This window comes from Rhea americana, unplaced genomic scaffold (genome assembly GCF_003343005.1).
Source record: "Rhea americana isolate MKP2758 unplaced genomic scaffold, rheAme1 scaffold_90, whole genome shotgun sequence".
NCBI classification, from domain to species: domain Eukaryota; kingdom Metazoa; phylum Chordata; class Aves; order Rheiformes; family Rheidae; genus Rhea; species Rhea americana.
The window spans coordinates 3,207,838-3,224,268 of record NW_028187089.1 but is presented as its reverse complement, the minus strand read 5'-3'; the positions used below and the strand labels follow the sequence as shown (position 1 = coordinate 3,224,268).

The 16,431-nt window shown below is 55.3% G+C and overlaps 1 protein-coding gene across 7 annotated transcripts in view; it reads right to left on the bottom strand.

Moving 5' to 3' along the window:
• Positions 1-3,743: 3,743 nt before the first annotated feature.
• NHSL2 (NHS like 2) overlaps positions 3,744-16,431 on the bottom strand; it is a 49,057-nt gene continuing 36,369 nt past the window's right edge. For 5 of the 7 annotated variants that reach the window (XM_085324253.1, XM_085324255.1, XM_085324257.1 and 2 more), the window contains exons 2-8: positions 13,579-13,731; positions 11,689-11,825; positions 11,241-11,442; positions 9,585-9,716; positions 5,448-7,670; positions 5,164-5,296; positions 3,744-4,620 (exon numbers count right to left, since the gene is read on the bottom strand). In XM_085324253.1, the coding sequence (XP_085180379.1) occupies positions 4,308-4,620; positions 5,164-5,296; positions 5,448-7,670; positions 9,585-9,716; positions 11,241-11,442; positions 11,689-11,825; positions 13,579-13,731 (3,293 nt within the window). In that variant the 3' untranslated portion in view covers positions 3,744-4,307. The remainder of the gene's footprint in view (positions 4,621-5,163; positions 5,297-5,447; positions 7,671-9,584; positions 9,717-11,240; positions 11,443-11,688; positions 11,826-13,578; positions 13,732-16,431) is intronic. The other 2 variants (XM_085324254.1, XM_085324258.1) reach the window with 2 other exon arrangements.

The following is a 16,431-nucleotide window of genomic DNA, read 5'->3' as shown; positions in this document are numbered from 1 at the left end:
GCAGCGGCCCCGGGACGGCAGCCTGTGGTGCTGGGAGTGGGGCCTCCGCCTAGCGCCCACAGAGCAGCGCGGCCTGCCGCGGCCCCGCCCAGCCTGGCCCCAGCACCCCAACMCTGGCCCCAGCACCCATCCTGCAGCCTGTCCCCAGTGCCTCGGGCCTGCCCCCAGCACCCCAGCCCTGTTCCCGGGACACTGCAGAGGCCCAGCCAGCGCCGCCAGGGGCCCCTGGTGCACCGTGGAGGCCGTGGAAGCCTCCGGTGAATGGGGCTGCCATGGGGTAGTCCCCAAGGCGCTGGGGGGGGGGGGGGCATCCAGGGACAGCTGAGAGTTTTGAGACTTTTCTTAATAGATGGGAGGTGACTGGTCACTAGCAACGATGCCAGCAGGTTTTTGCACTGATGTTCTCCCCAGCTCGATTTGCACAGTCCCATCCGTTGGCCAGTTATGCTCCAGTGCTCACACTCCACCGCTGTTTCCCGAGCAGTCATGCAAAATGTAGTTGTTCCCAGAACTTCCTTCTCCCCTCTGTGAACATACCCAGCTGCAGCAGTTCCTCAGGCTGGGCCAGGACCGGCAAGGCTATGCAGTGTGCCCCACTACTACCTTTTTGTCCCACATGCCAGCCCAGGGAGAGGAGGAGAAGGGTAGGGGGGCAGCCACCATCCAAAACAGATGAAGCATAGAAATTTGTATGAGCTTCTTCTTCTTCTTCTTTTCCCTGAGTTTCTCAGTCTGGATCTTAATTACAGGCTTAATTATGCAACCTCCATGAGAGGGAGGGGAACAGGGAGCAAGTAATGAGAGTGGGGGAAAAAAATGCAGCCAGAAATGAGCCTCTTTGAGTATAAAATCCAGCACAATCCTGGGGAAGGGGAGGTTTCCCAAGAGGTACTTGTTCCCTTTGGGTCCCAGACCATCAAGGACAGCARCCACATGGGCACAATCTATGTGCAGAGCTCCTGAGAGGAGTGGAGACCCTCTTGTGGGCACCAAACCAGCCCTGGCTTGTCCATGGGATTGCTGTTGCAGTGCTGCAGTGCCTCCACACTAGCCAAGCAACAGCATGAGTCCTCATGTAGGAGGGGACTTGGGATGCTGCAGTCCTGTCCTTCACTTCCTGCTGCACTGCCTGGCCCTCCTTGTGCTATAGGATCCCATGTGTTAGGCACTCCTTTCCCTGCCGCTCCTGGAGAACGGACACTGGGCCTGGCTGCATCACTGTTCCCCAGACACAAGAGGTTTGGAGCACACTGAAACTTACAGAAATATATAAAGAAATAAAGTCTATTTTTTTTGAACACCTTGTTTCTCCATTAGTCACCGTCTGGTCATTTCTTTCTTGTTAGGAGCTTGCAGCTGGGCTTGTTTCTCAAAGAAGGTGACTGGCATTTCTAGACTATGCTGCTTCTCTCTTTCCTTCTGCCTCATGCTCTTCAACCCTGTCTTCCTCCCACAAGATGCCACCCTGAAGTGGAAATGCTGCTCTAGAGAGAGGAAGGTTSTCCATAGCTTAGGTCCCAGGCAGGGCCTGAGATGCCAGCATGGAGCTGTCTTGCTCTGCCACTTGTACCCCTCACCAGGGGATGATTCACCCCCTGTGCTCTGGACCTTGTGCCAACATGGCTGAGTGCTGGGGCTCCCATCATGGCACTAGATGTTAGCCCTCAGTTTTAGGCCAGATTCTGTCATTATCTCCTAAAAACTTTCCTTCTCCTTCTGCAGCCAGCCCCCTGTGTCTGAGTGCAGCTGAAGCTGGCACAGCCATGTGCCCATCTAAGAATCTGCAGGGGCAGAAAGCATGTTTGGGCTAAGAGGAGAGTCACAACAGAGACTGTCCCGAGGGGGACCTCAAACATAAAAAGCCTCGTTGTGAAGGTGAAACCGTGGGACAGAGCAGCCRAACACTGCACTGCCAAGTGCCATGGTGCAGGCAGTCCTTCCCATGGACAGTCTGTGAAGTGGTACCCATGACACTGTGATGATGCCAGCTAGGTGTGGGCACCCACCTGGAATAAACAGCTGAAATTAGCTCAGGGTGGAGGATGAGCAGGAGGAATCTCAGCTTGTTCCCTGTTCCCTTGTTTTTGCACCGGGGCATAGGCTGGTATCCCAGAGGCAGATGTTCAGACCATCCCTTTGGCATGCCTTGGTGGGGCAGGCTGCTCAGAAACCCCACTGCCAGCTACACAGCATCCTCCTGCCTAGCCACCTCCTTGTAACACCCATGCACTCACAGACACACAGACACACTTGCACACATGCACAAACACAGAGCGCAAAGTCTGCTGCACACATCAGCAATGCGTCCTGGCTACTCCTAGTATGGGGCACCTTGCCAGGTCCAGCCCAGCCTTGCTGTGTCTCTGAGGGGCCCCAAACTGCAGCTCCAGCTGCTGCAGGGAGGCTGAGCTCTGGCAACCTGGCTGATCAGCAGGGCTCCAGGGCTGTTCCCACCATGCCACCAGCTCCTGCGGTGGCTGGCAGCATTCAGCTGCCTAGCAGGACAGGGAAGATGGCAGACAGTGGTGCTTTGATCACATCGCTGGCATGATACCACCCTGTCCTCTTCTGCTAGGCTGTCAGCGTGGGTGCTCTGATCCGCCTATCTCTAYGGTGCCGAGGGCACTATCCGGCAGTGAGGCGCCACATTTGCCAGGGAGCCATGGCRGCTTGACCTTGCAAGAGCCTGACCCTGTGCGTGTCTTCTGGCACTGGGGAGACCTTGACACTGCCAGTGTCCCCTGGTGTTGGGAAGGCCCCTGCTCTGTGCACACTCAGGGAAGTGCAGTCTGGCTGGCTTGGGGACCTGCGTGTTGGCGGGTTGATGGCACTGCCAACAACACCTTCCAGACACCAGCGGGACACARGCACTGATTTGTGAGTGGATCAGGCACCCTGCGTGCGTCCATGTCCTGCTCAGCCTCATGCAGCTCCCCACTGCCCCTGCTAGCAGACACAGAGAGGGCAGTGCATAACACTTGCCCTGCATTAGTGGGGAAGGACCCCAGGAATAAACCAAGAGATGGATAGGATCATGTCAGATATAGGTAGATGGAACTGGCTGGGTTTGGCCAACAGCTAGGTAGGAACTGAGGTCGTCCAGCAACTGAAGCAGCAGAAGTTTGCTGGAGACACGGGTTCACCCTGCTTTCCTGGGTACTTCAGTCCCATGCAACAGGCAGAGCCAGGGAAGGAAACTCCCCACTCCCTCAGTGCAGTGCTGGTCAGTTGTGCCCCTTCCTTCTTGCATCAGCAGGGCCAAAACTCACCTGACACTTTAATTTAACTGAAATCAATTGCCTCTTATAGGACCAGCTCATTCTGATAGGGCCTGATTCCACCAGGAATGCTGTGTGCCTTCACACAGACTGCCTCTGTGCTCAGTTCAGTTGGGCTCTGTGCGTACAGCATTTGAACATGGGGCACAGCTCCCCGGGAGATGGCGTTAGCATCCCTGGATGTTGCTTTTGGGCTGAGGGCCAAAGAGCTCTTTGAAATGGATTTTGGCTTGAGATCACCGCACTGGCTGTGGGCGCCTAGTCCACTAGTGTGGTGGGAGAATATATGCTTAGGGTGACGAGCGGAAACTGCTTGTGGCTCTTCCAAAGTAACCTCATTTCCAATTGGCCCCCTATGTCTTTCCAAAGTAAATCTGCATGTATCCAGCTGAACTCAAACCTGGCATCTTTGCCTGGGAAACTCAAGGTACAATGTCAAAAGAAAGAGAATAAACATCAACACTGTGCATTATAAAAGCCATTTAAAGTACCACATGCCGAAGTGACCAAACAGTTTCAAGCTAACTTTACTGTGGAGGCTGAATTACACCTGGGCTGCAGTTTGTTTCTGGCTTTTGAGAAGCAGGAAAGAGTGCTGTGCTCTAGCCAGCACATGGAGAGGTGTCAGGCAGATGCTGGAAGGGTTCAGGGGGCTGGTTCAGCAGGGAATAATCCCATTTGTGGTGCTCCATGCCTGCCTCTTGCCCCCTTGACGTATCCTGTCTCCACCAGAGCCATGGTGTCCTCAGATCAAAACAATGCCTCTCCGTCAGCTGCTCTCCCCCCCTGGAGAACATCAAAAAAAGATTCGCCAAGGAAGAAAAAAAAAAAAAAAAAAAAAAAAAAAAAAAAAACCCCAAAAAACAAAAAACAAACAAACAAACAAAAAAACAGCAGGGCACACAGACTCACATAGGCAGCCTGAGACACCCCATCTGCAGAGACCTGAGTGTGTAAAGCTACCACCTGGAGCAGTACTCTCTCTGCAGCCATCTCAAGCCCTTTATAGCCAAATGGGACTGTGCATGGTTAGGGCTGGCTCTTGGGGCTATTTGCACCGTCTAGCTCTGGGGCAAACTCCATCATGACCCTCCGAGCCAGCGGGTTTGTGGTCTTGAGCAGTTCAGCTGCAGATGGCCGGGTACCAGGACTAGTTTTGCTGCTCTTCTTCTGTAGCAGAGCCTTAAAGTCTTCATTCCTGCTTGACGACTTCCCTGTGCTGACTACCGAAGCAGGGGACTCGCTGGTCGGAGACCCTGAAGTCTTTACAGGTGAGTGGGAATTGGGCCGGCTGCCAAAAGTGTCTCCRGGTTCCTTCCATCCAAGCACCTTCCTCTTCGACCTAAGCACCAAAGAGAYGTGTTGGGAGCAGACCTGGGCAGGAGCTGTCACATCTTAGAATGGGGTGAGTTGCTACAGAACTGTCCTGCCACAGGCAGAGGGAGCATCTAAAGGATGGAGGGCATGGTATCTGCTCGGCTGTGGCTATGACTGTGGCTGTGCCTGCTCTGCTAGGGAAACAGGGCAATCAGTTTGTTTGGTGGCTAGATAATGCACTGAGCTACCTTCAAGTCCTGTCCTGGTAGATAGGTCCAATTACCCCAAAGCTGATAGCTGAACAGACCATGTTTGCAGGCTGGTAATTKAGCCTGGTTATGGATCTTGCTTGGCAGACTCAGAAAATGAAACTTTTCTATCTYGGAAGTGCATGAGGCTACAACAACCTCCCTGGGGATTACTCTAACATGTGAGGCATGAGGGGAGAACTATACTCAGCTCTGAGACCATGGATTGGCACATCTGGCTTGCCCAGCCATCCCCATTACTGTACACCAAGCTGGTGCACAGGCAACTGTGCCAGAGCTGCTGATGCCCCTGGCCCTACCTGTGGATCACCGTGAATAGATCCTCTGTTGTGCGGGATGCCACGAACACATCATCATCCTCCTCTGCAATGGAGTCAGCTGTCTTGTCACTTACGAAACTCTTTTCCTCCATGCAGGCCTCTGTTGAGCTCCCTGTGCACAAGAAGGAGAAGACAGCTGTGAAACGCCCTGCGTGGGCATAGGGTGATGCAAAGGGGACCTCCTCATTAGCCCGCTGTCCCTGAAGTAAAACAAGACATGGGTGCAGGGAAGGGAGGGAGGGCAGGAATGGAGAAACACTCACCTTGCTCGGAGGGGGTCTCACCACACTGCGCTGTGCCCAGGGCCTCTGGGGGAGGCAGGTCATTGGCATCTGGGTCGCAGCAGCTGGTGTCGGCATCCAGCGTGATGATAGGGCTGGGGGTCAGTGCCTGGTCCCCTGTGCTGGCTCCCTGCTGAGCTGGGACCGGTGTGAGTGGTAGGTAGAGCACACTGGGCTTCTTTGGCACTGGCGGGGGTACCTTGGACTTCCTCCGCTCCCCCTCAGTGGCATCACTGCGCTCTGCCCGTGGCTCATCCTCCAGGCTGCCCTGTGAGAGCCACCGTGGCCCCCCCAAGGCTGGGGTCGAGAGGGGCTCTGCTGGGCTCCTCCTCAGCTCCCCTTTCCGCAGCACTGTGAAACTGTCCTTCTCCTTGGCAGTAGTGCTTGGTGGTGAAGTGGGAGACAAGGAACCCCCCTCCCGCAGGACCAGGGGCTTGTGCAGGATGCTTGGGGGCCGTTTGGCCAGTGGTGGCTTCTCTGCTACAGGTGGCTTCACTTTCCTCTCAGGCACAATGCAGGAGCTGTGTGCTGGTTCCTCACCATGGTCTGGTCCATCCACGTTGTCCTCTGGTTCTGACCGGCTGATGGAACGCAGGCGGACGGACTGCAGGTCAGACTGTGTGACCATGGGCATGATGGGCTGGATGGGGCTAGTCTTCTGGGCCAGTCTGGTGCCAAAGGTGGAGTCAGAGTGGTGCCGGCTGACTTTCGTCTTCCCCTTCAGGGAGATCTTCAGCCCCGAGAGGTCAAGGTGGGCAGGCGGTGTGAGTGGCAGGTCAAAGGACAGCCTGGACTTGGGGCTCCTCTCCATGGGAGAAGTGGGGGGCAGTGAGGACTTCCTCTCAGGGACCAGTGGCCTCACACGCACCTGGTGCGGGGAGTGCCCAAGGATCATTGATGTGGGGATGGTCGGTGTTGGTGTCTCTGACTGGCTGGAGTACCCGCTAGATGGGGACATCAGTCCAGTGCGCCTACCCGGGGAAGAAGTTTTGAGGTCCACCTCTGTGGAGAGTTGAGAGGGTGTTGTGGCCCTGGAAATAGAGGGGGATGTGAGGGACTCAGAGCTGCCCCGTGCCTTGATGCACTCAATCACTGTGGTCCCTGTTGCTGTGCTGGAGCTGGAGAGCGACTGGTAGGGATCACCAGTCTTCCAGTCTGTGAGATACCACTGATGGGAGAGGGCCACACCATCAGGTTCTCCGCCTGCACTCCCCTGTGGATCTGTGTGCACCACCCGGTGGCCCTGAGGGTCTAGTGGGATGCACARGCTCTTGGGTCTCTGATCCTTTGGCAGTGCAGGGCCAGACACCACTGAGGTGACTTGCTCATCCTTAATCAGAGAGACACTGCGTGTGGGTGGTGAAGGTTTCTTCTTTGCCTTCTTGAGGGAGATGCTTTTGGAACGTCGCCTCTGCTGAGGGTCTTGTTCCAGCCCCATGGAGACATTATCAGTGCTTGTGCTGCCCTCAGAGCTGGCACTGGGGTAGTTTAAGGTGTAGTTGGCACTGCCCCTCCGGTTCTCGGTATATGTGATGTCCATGGAGCACAGGGAGCCTGAGTCAGTGGGCACTGATAGTGACCGCTCACGAAACCGGCAGGCTCCCCGGTCCACCTCTAGGTGTGATGTCTCCCTCTTTGTCTCTGTCTCCTCTTTGCTTCCTGGCAAGAAATTCACTCTATTTTCTCGGCCCTCACACCTCTGGCTGCTTGTGGTGGTTGGAGGGAACTCAGGCACTGTACAGGAGAAGGAGCTGGGCCCATTGCTTCCCACATGCTCCTCCTTTGTGATGAAGAAGGAGGCTGCCCCATCAGTGTCCATGGGAGAGCCCAGGTTGGGCGACGGACTGGAGCTGCCTGGTGAAGCACATGCAGTCCCCTTGCTCTGGTCTGCAGCAGGGCTGGAAGGACTCGTGTAGTTGAAGGAACTGGTACTCCATGTCGGGGAGAAGGTGGAACCCTGTGGCCCATTGCAGGCACTGGTGTAGGTCACGGCTGCATTGTCCATCTTGGTGAGTGGTTGGTAGCACCGTGCCTGCAGTGTCTCCCCAAGGTCACTGAAGGTTTTCCTCAATGGGACAGAAAGTGGCTGGCGGGAGCTTATCTCTTGGGGTGGCTTTCTCCCATTAGCAGTCTCAGGCACAAAGCTGCAGGACACGGACTCTGCAATGGGYGCATGTGCATTGAACGTGGGGCCGTTGGTGCTGCCTGTGGGGACAGACATAAGTTCCAGTGAGCTGCAGCTGCACAGGCTAGGGCTGCCATGTGTGGATGGTGCTAGGAAGCAGTGCCCACACTGAGGCTGCCCTGGGCATCTCCCTGCTCTGCTCTCCAACAAWAGGTCAATGACACAGTCCTGTGCATGTGGCTTGGTAGGACCCAGATGCCACGTGGCCAGGTCTATTTCAAGTCCATGGCCGATCTCTGCATTTCTAGCAGTGAGCAGAACATGTCCAGGCTGACTGGAAGGGAAGAGTTTGCATCCTCTTATCAGATATTCTTAAAGCCCATAAATCATGGTAGCCACATTACAAATGGGGACAGTCCATGGCCTTTGTTAACCCTTGAAGTAGGCCTGAGAATTATTGTCTGGGATGTACCAGGGACTACATGGATGATTTAGCAGCTGAGGTGGAAGTCTCTGTGCCTGGGGGCATCAGCCCCATGGGGACCAAAGTGCTGCTTCTGTGCTGTTCTGCAGGTGGGAGCACGGATGGGGCCCACAAAGAAAGAGCAGAGTAAGCCACCACCACTAGGGTCAGGGAGGGTTGAGATGGCTCACACAGGTCCCACACAGGCTATTTCTCATCTCTGTCACCAAATCTCAGTTGRGAAGGGACCTGGGGACTCCAGTTTGGTCCCTTGCTCAGAGCACAAGCGGCCACATCAGGATGTTCAAGGCCATGTCCATTCGAGGTTCAACAGTCCCCAAGGAAGGAACCGTGACAACCTCTCTGGGCCCCCACTGCAGTGTCTGACCACCCACATGGGGAAGAACTTCKTTCTACCTATGACAATTTCCCTTGTTCCACCTTGTGCCTGTCCCCATATACCTCTGAGAAGAGCCTGGCAACAGTTTCCCTGCACCTTCCCATATGGCCCTCAAGCCATGACAGATGCTGTCTGGACAGGTGCCAAACATAGGTCCATGGCAGTACAGCCATCTGGGGCCAGCCAGGGGCACCATGAGCATCCTCAGCCATGAGAGCATCCTCAGCATGCCAGCATGGGCAGCCTTGCCAGCTCCAGGCGAAGACTGAGGCAGGGCTGGTGCCCCATGCTTCCAGTACCCTGCGTGAGGAGCCTGTCCATGGCCAGGGATGGGTGAGCATGGGGCCAGAACTCAGGCTTGAGTTGCCAGTACTGAATCCAAGTGACTCCTTGCTTTGGGATCACTCAGAGAAATCTCAGTGGCCTTCCCACCCCATAAATGAGCAGGACCATGACTTGGGGTGCTGATGCAGTGTTGGCCCTTCACAGGCTGCTTGGGGAGAGGTGGAATTCCCAGCAAGAGGTGGGAGATTTTTACCTTAGATAGAAATCTCTCTCTTTCTCTCTTTGCACCTTCTCTGCCTTTTCCCAGGGTCATCTCATACAACTTACAAATTATAGCCTAATTGCTTGACAAATGCTATTGTTTGAGAGAGGCGCTATTGGGGCTGGGAACAGGAGGACTCACAACCTGGCAACAGCTCCTCTCAYGCTCCTGTGGGCAAAATCCCCACGGTCTGTTCGTCCTCCCTCCACACAGGACACACAACCCTATGCTTCCACTGCCTGGTGGGGAGCTGTGTGGCCCCTTGGTGCTGTAATTAGCAGTCTGGGGAAATGCAGACTCCAGGGGGGAGTCCCATGCTTCTGTGCCCCAACCCCAGGCGTAGACCCACATCACCAGTGCGCCCAGGATCTTGACACCCCAGATAGCCTCTTCTCAGGTGGGAGCAGAGCCAGTGCTGTGGCCTTTATGTCCCAAAGAGCCAGCCCCAGTGTGGTGTCCCCAGGGAGCCTGGCTGCACTCACACTGGGCATCTGTCCCCCCCAGAGTGGCTCTGCCCATGGTCAAGGCAGCTCTGGCAGGCATCACCCGGGGCACGAAAGCAGCTGCGCGGTTGTTGTTGTCACCTTGGTCTCGCAGGGACAGGTTAGGAAATCCAATAATGGTCCGTCTACGCCGCAGGGTGGACTTGGGGTTCATCGCGGTCTCTGTGTTAAACAGGGAGTGACGAGCACTCGCGTGCCTAGTAAAGTGCTGCCCTGTAGCCAAAACAAACACACTGTACATGGCAGTGCCAGGAGGGCAATGTAGGCATGGGCAGAGGGGACTGCTCAGACAGGGGCTGAGCCCAGCTCTGTGGCTGCATCTAGCTAGTGCCTTTAAGACATGTTCTGGCTGGACAGGGCCACCTCACCTTATGGGAGTCCCCTGACCCAGGTTTCTATTGTGAATATGCAGGCAGGAGTGTGGCACTGGGCACCCCTCTCTGTGCCTGGCCTCACAGGGCCTTTGTTCCTCAGAGGAGCCCCATGTAGGGTAGCTCTGGGGTACTGGCTCTCCAAAGCCCCAGTGATGAGTGCAGTGCCATGCAGAAGGCCAGCACAGGGCTAGGGATGTGCACACAGGTCTGGAGGGCTCTGCCTTTGGCACTAAAGAGTTGCAGTTCAGCACATCATCGCCTCACATGCCCTCCATGGCCTTGCAAAGGGCCGTTGGTCCTGATCTGCCCCCAGACTCCATCCCTGCTGGCACAGTGTCACCCTTACAGTGTGACCAGCAGGGTTAATGGTGCTCTGGAATCATGAGCTACCCCGTCTGCTGCTGAGAGCTCCTGTGGTAGTATGGTGCTGGCAAGGGCAAGGTGACGGAAGGAGTGTGGTTAGCAATGAGRCATGAGCTGCTGGGGAGATGGAGGCATGGTGGGTGATGCACTGGGAGGCTGGATTGCCAGTTGGCAGGAACATGGAGAAGCCTACTGATGGAGATGAGATATACAGAAAACCATACAGACCACTTTGGCTCTGTACAACAGGCTCTGATCTATGCAGGCTGGACTCTGCATGGCTGARCTCCATTGCTAATGTCACAGGATGGGGGCCAGGGATGCTGAACCATGCCTGTACCCCAACGGCACAGAGAGCTGCAAGTTCCCTCAGATCCTGCATTGCTGCAGGGCTGGGAGAGGAACCATCCTGATTCCTGCAGATTTCTCCATCATGGAGACAAGGAACTAAAAAGGTAGAAAGACAACTTCTGCCTTCAGGTGGTGAATCTTGCTCAGCTGTAGGCCACAGGGCTTTGAAGCACACCTTGCCCATGCATAGCAGAAGGGATGCCTCAGGCCAGAGCATGTGTGTGGGACAGAGCACAGTGCTTGAGGCTGGAAGGACCCAACAGATCTGTACCTTTGGAGCTGCAGCTCTGCAAGTATGGGCAGGTGAGATAGGCAGGTTGTACTGAGCACAATGAGAGCCAAGGTGACAACAGACCACAACAGCTGGTTAACGCAAGTGAGAGACCAGACTGTGGCATGACCAGTGGATCAGAAGCACAAAGTTGCAGATGGCAAAAGAAATGGTTGGAAATGACATACATGAGCAAGACCCTGCTGCCCCCCTGCCCTGCCCTGGGTGCTGTCCTGGACTGCAGTGACACAGGTTTCAAGTCTCAGCCTATCTTCCCACTGTTCTACAACCTGCTGAAAGCAAGATGATGGAGTTGCTGCCTGGCCTGGGCTGCTTCTAGCATCTCTTCCCAACTGTAATGTGCAGGTGCTGCCGTACCAGAGACATTGATGGGGACGATGTTGGTCTGGATGGAGCAGGACTGGTGCCACTGCTTCTCCTCCACAGTGGGCAGGGGAAAGGCCCTGGTCCAGGCTGTCTGCTTGTCCGGGGTGGTGGGGAGGCTCAGGGAGGCCTCGGGAGGCCTCACACCAAGTGTGGTTGTGGTGGTCTCATCTTCGTTTGCTCGTCGGCTTGGGGGCTGTGGGAAAAAAGGAATCTGAACTACCAAAGTCCCTCCTGGGGGAAGGATTAGGGATGAGGGATGGACAAAAAAGGCTATCCCTGGCCCTGCTGCCTGACTTGCCATGCCAATCCCTCGTCTCTGGGCGATGCTGAAATGGTACCTTGCTGCCCTGCCACCCTTGAATGGGCAGAGGAGCTCGTCTCTCCCACCCGCAGTGCCTGCCCTGTGTCTTGGTATAAAGTGAGGGACCCAGGGACTCACCATAAGCACAAATTCGAGACGCTTGGCAGGTGGGGGCCGAGGCGATGGCTCAGAGGGGGTGTCTGGGGTCAGGTGGCTGGTGGCGCGGAAGGTCTGCCCAGTGGCCCTGGTATCTGTGTACTGCTCCTCATACTCTTCTGCAAGACAAATGATAGTGTTGCTCTAGCCTGTGGATTGAGCAGCCTCTRCGTGCTCCAGGGTGAAAGGTTTGCCCCCAGGGACAAGGTGGGTGCTAAGAGGGCCTATGAATGGCCCTGGCCATCCTATCTGGATCCTGCACACTCACATACACAGGGACAGAGAGGTGGACAGAGAGCAACAAGAAAGTACTCTGGAGCACAGCCCATGTCTGCCATAGGTCTTCAGGATAGCATGATGGCAGAGCCAGCTTGCCAGGGGTAGATTGGCTCTGGTTCCACTGTGGAGCTCACTGGCAGATCAGCAGAGGACATAAGAGATGCAGTGTGAAGTCATGGGCCAGCTGCAGGGCTAGCTGTGCTCATGGGTACACCAGTGTGACACTGACTGGCTATCTGGGTCCCTGGTCACCACAGGCAGGTGAGCTTAGGCAACAAACAGGAAGAATAGGATGTGGAGAACGGAAACCCRTCCGTGCCACCAGCAAACCTTGAGGAAGAAGTCCAGGGCTGGGACACTCAAGTCACAGCTTTGACCCTGTCAGCCCCCACTGCTTGTCCAAGAAAAGCTGTCTAGGAAAGTGCCAGGACTCAGGGGGAAGCAAATTCAACTGGGGATGGCCAGGGGGGAACTCAATGTCTCTCCATCCTGTAATTATTGAGTTAATTAATGCCAGCCATTGTGGCCTCGTGATAACCAGGTCTGATCAGAGTAACTTAACGAGATTAYAAGTTGGAGAAACGCCAGGTTGCTGATCTAATCGATGCCTGGAAAGCATCTTATTTGAGCCCATGTGACATCTTGATTAAGAAACTGAAATGAAACAAAATCAGCAGCCATGCTGATTAGATTAAACAAATCAACTGGCAGGTCCTCATGGGCAGAAATGCTGTGGGGCTGGTGGGTGTCCAGGAGGCCCCAGGGGCCAGTTCTTGGCCTTGGTTGCTTTGATGTTTTAGTAGTGACTAGGAGAAAACAAGATCAGAAGGCAGGTTGCTGGAGCAAATGGATCTGCTGGTCAACTGGTCTTGGTCAGCTGGGCCTCAGTTTTATAGCTGGGCTGTGGGCTGTGCCCAGAGGTGCCAGCTAAATGAGTTCCTAGAATAACCTGATGATGGGAAAGCAAAGCCAAGCCCTGCTGAACAGATAGGACCTCTGGCGTGAGCATGGTCTCTTCCTGTGTCCGTGGTGAATGCAGAACTGGAGTGATGCCACTGCTAGCGTGCTGTGAAGGGTGACTGAAAGGAGACTGGCAAGTGCAGAGGATCCCAAGAGAGCTGTGAGAGAGGCATGAGGGCTGGGACCAACCCAGGAGCATGTGGGAGCCTGATTTTTATGGCTTGGCAAAGTCTGATGAGTGGCTTGGTCAGCTGCACATGGGAGATGACCCTAACAGGTATAGATGAGCTGGTGATGGGATGGTGAGGCCTGATGATCCTGCAGTGGAACAGGAAGAATTCTCCCCCAGAACAATTTACCCAGGCCAGTGGGGTCTGTGTTGCCAGTAGCGATTTTGAAGCACGATCTTGCCGGTTCCTACAGCCATGGCTATATTGTATCTTGGACAATTGCTCTTCGGGGCTGTGCAGAAGAGCAGACTGGGGTTATCATGCTAGCCACAAACCTTGCAGAAGCCTTGTCTGACAAAGGCACTGACTAGGGATCCTGGCTCCTGCCGGCCAGCCAAGAAGCAGAGGACAGAGCTGTGTCTATTCTTGTCACCCTAACCCAGCCCATCACTGCCCCCTCTACCTTGCAGCAAGCTCTGGAGGTTGAGCTGGGCCTCTTGGTGCAGCTGCTCCATGCCTGGTGGGCGGTTGGGGGCCAGGAACACGTTCACCGGCTGCTGCCATGGTAGCTTGGCGTGGGCAGCTTTCTTGCTCTCGAGGTCTAGGTTAGAGGTGGCTGTGGGGAGGAGAGACCAGAATGAGAGGGAAGCACTGGGGGTTTCCCACAGGCATCGCTGTGGAGTGGCAACCTATACTGAACCGAGTACAGCCCCTGCTTGAAGCTGGGCACCTGGGGCTGCAGGACCTAGGTGGGGCTCATCACAGAGGATAGGCCACCTATGGCATGCTGYGGCCCTCACCTGCCTTCTGCATGCACAGGGACCTTTGGCATGAAGCTGCCCTGATTGCTTGCCCTGGTATATGCCTCAGGCTCTCCAGGAATAGAAGGACTTAGATGTGCTTTACTTGCATTGTGCTTGGCAAAGCTTCCTCTGCAGGCCCTGCTGCCATGCRGGACTGTACCCCACCAGCAACACTGCCAGCTGGGGCCTGGACACACTTCCCTGGATTCCTGACTGGCTGTTGGGGGCCTTCTCATGGGCTGCTAGAACTGATCAGGAAGGGAGAGAGGTGAAATTGAGGAAGGAAGAAAACCCTATTACCCTGTGTAATTGCACAGCTGTTCTTGGGTTAAAAGCAGGAAGTGCAATGTGCAGCAGTGAAGCAACCTTCTTGCTGCAGAAGGGCAGACCTTGCAAGCTAAAGAGAGGGCACAAAAGGACAAGGGGCTTTTTGCCACACTTTTTCAGTTTCCTGCCCTTGGTGCAACACATCTCCCCCTGTCCAATTGGAGATGTTTTGCTGTTAGGCGCTTAGGACCTCTCCAGCTTGGGCCTTGCTGTGCGGGGTGTGTGGAGTATCATTTCTCAGGAGCAGGGAGGATTCCCTCATGGAGCAATGCCATGAGGCCCCCAGTCCTCACACTGCAAGAATGATGTCCTTACCAGCAATGCTAGCTCTGCACCTAGGCCTGCTCCTGCAGCCTGCATGGCAACATGGATTGCAGCCCCTCGCCCACCACAGGCCCGAGGGTCTTGCAGCTCCAGGTGCTGAAAAGGGGGCATTCACATCAGCTGTGAGTGTGACCTTCTTCCAGATCCTTGCCCTCGAGCATCAGTCCTGGGCACAGGCTTATGAGTGGCCAGTCAGAACAGCCCCGTCCTGACTGCTGGCTAGAGGAGTGCTGAGCTCGGTGGCATACCTCCCTGCACCTCCTCCACCTTCTCACTCCCTTTTTGTTGGATGAAGTTAACGTGCTGTGCCCCAGAGGTGGGTGCACTAGAAAAGTCTCTTGAGAAAGAAAATTTTGTGGGGTTGAGTGAGGCCCGGGTCCTCTGAAATACTCATATGGGTGTTTGCCAATGAGGAGAGACCCTGGGGAAGGACTCGGTCTCTGCAGGGAGCTGGGCTTGCAGGGAGCCGAGCTGTGCTATGGCAAACACAGGGCGTTCTGCAGCGGGAAGCCCTGCAGCCCAAGCATCTCCGCTTCAGAGAAATGCTCGACAAAAGAGGATGTGGATTTCCTACTCAGAGCGATTTCCTGCCAGAACTGAGGGAGTGCCCTTGAGGGCACTCGGAGCTGAGGTGCCTGCGCTGCACCATCCCACAAACGCGCACTGCCCACTTAGTGTATCAGAGCATCCCTAAGCCCCCCACACTCTCCAAGAGCAGAAGAGACAGCTGATTCTGCCTCTGCCTGCTGGATGGGAACTTTGAAACAGAGGTTTGATGGACAGTGGGAGGAAGACCAGGGCATGTCTCATCCATGGTCAGGTTTTAGGGCTGATCTTCCTCGAACCTTGGCTCTGCAACCCCTGAAGTTGGTGCAGGCAGAAGAGGGACAGGCTATTTTGCAGCCTGGCTGTTACCTTGGGACTAGGCTCTTGCAYATGGTAGGGCTTCAGCATCCATGACTATGGCCAACACAGAGCAGTGCCTAGCATGAGAGCCGAAAATGTGCTCCAGTTGCCTTGGGCACAGGGTGCTGTGTGAAGTCCTGTGCCATTGCTGTTCCCTGACTGAGGGTCTACAGCTCAAGGGAAGCATCCACATGCCTCCAACTGATAAGGACTGACAGGCTCGTGGCTCCTCTGGAGAGAGCTCTTGGCCCTGGGCAGTGTCCCCAGCATAGCGGCTGCAGGCCACTTGCCAAGAGGGACCACTGGACTTGATACTGGCCTGGTGTCACCCCATGACCCATGGACTAGGAGCAGATGCCCCTTTGGCCTGTCTCACAACATAGCCTGTGGCTTGGCTGCCAGGACYGTGACACTAACTAGCCCATGCCCATCYATCTGCTGTGGTGGTGATGACTGGSCACAGTGCAGGCTTTCTGGCTTCTCCCAGCATAGTAGATGTCAGCCCACATCCCTGCTTTGCCTAGGCTGTGCAGTCAGCATTATTGGCTGCTTCAGCCCAGCCTTGACACTGAACGTGCTCAAATTCTAGACAAGTTTGAGGTTGGGCTGAATGCTGATGTCAGCCCAGCATCCCTGAGACATGTCAAATCACACTGCATATGTCTTCCCCAGGTCCACAGAAGCAACAAGCTGCAGCAACATTAATCGCAGGTCTGGTTTGCTGACTGAAAGATGCCAATTTGTCCCAGGAGTCAGCAAGAGCCAAGGCAGCCAGCAGCATCAGGACCACCCTGGCCACAGTTTGCATCCCTGCTGGAGTTCAGAGCCTCATCTTCCCATTTTTTTCACTGCTAAGCAAAGCCCTAGGAGCTCCAGTGCACGGCAGTTTGGGGACTGACACCCATCTCTTCCAGACTCTACGTCTGGCTTGCTGCTAATACAGCCCAGCCATCATC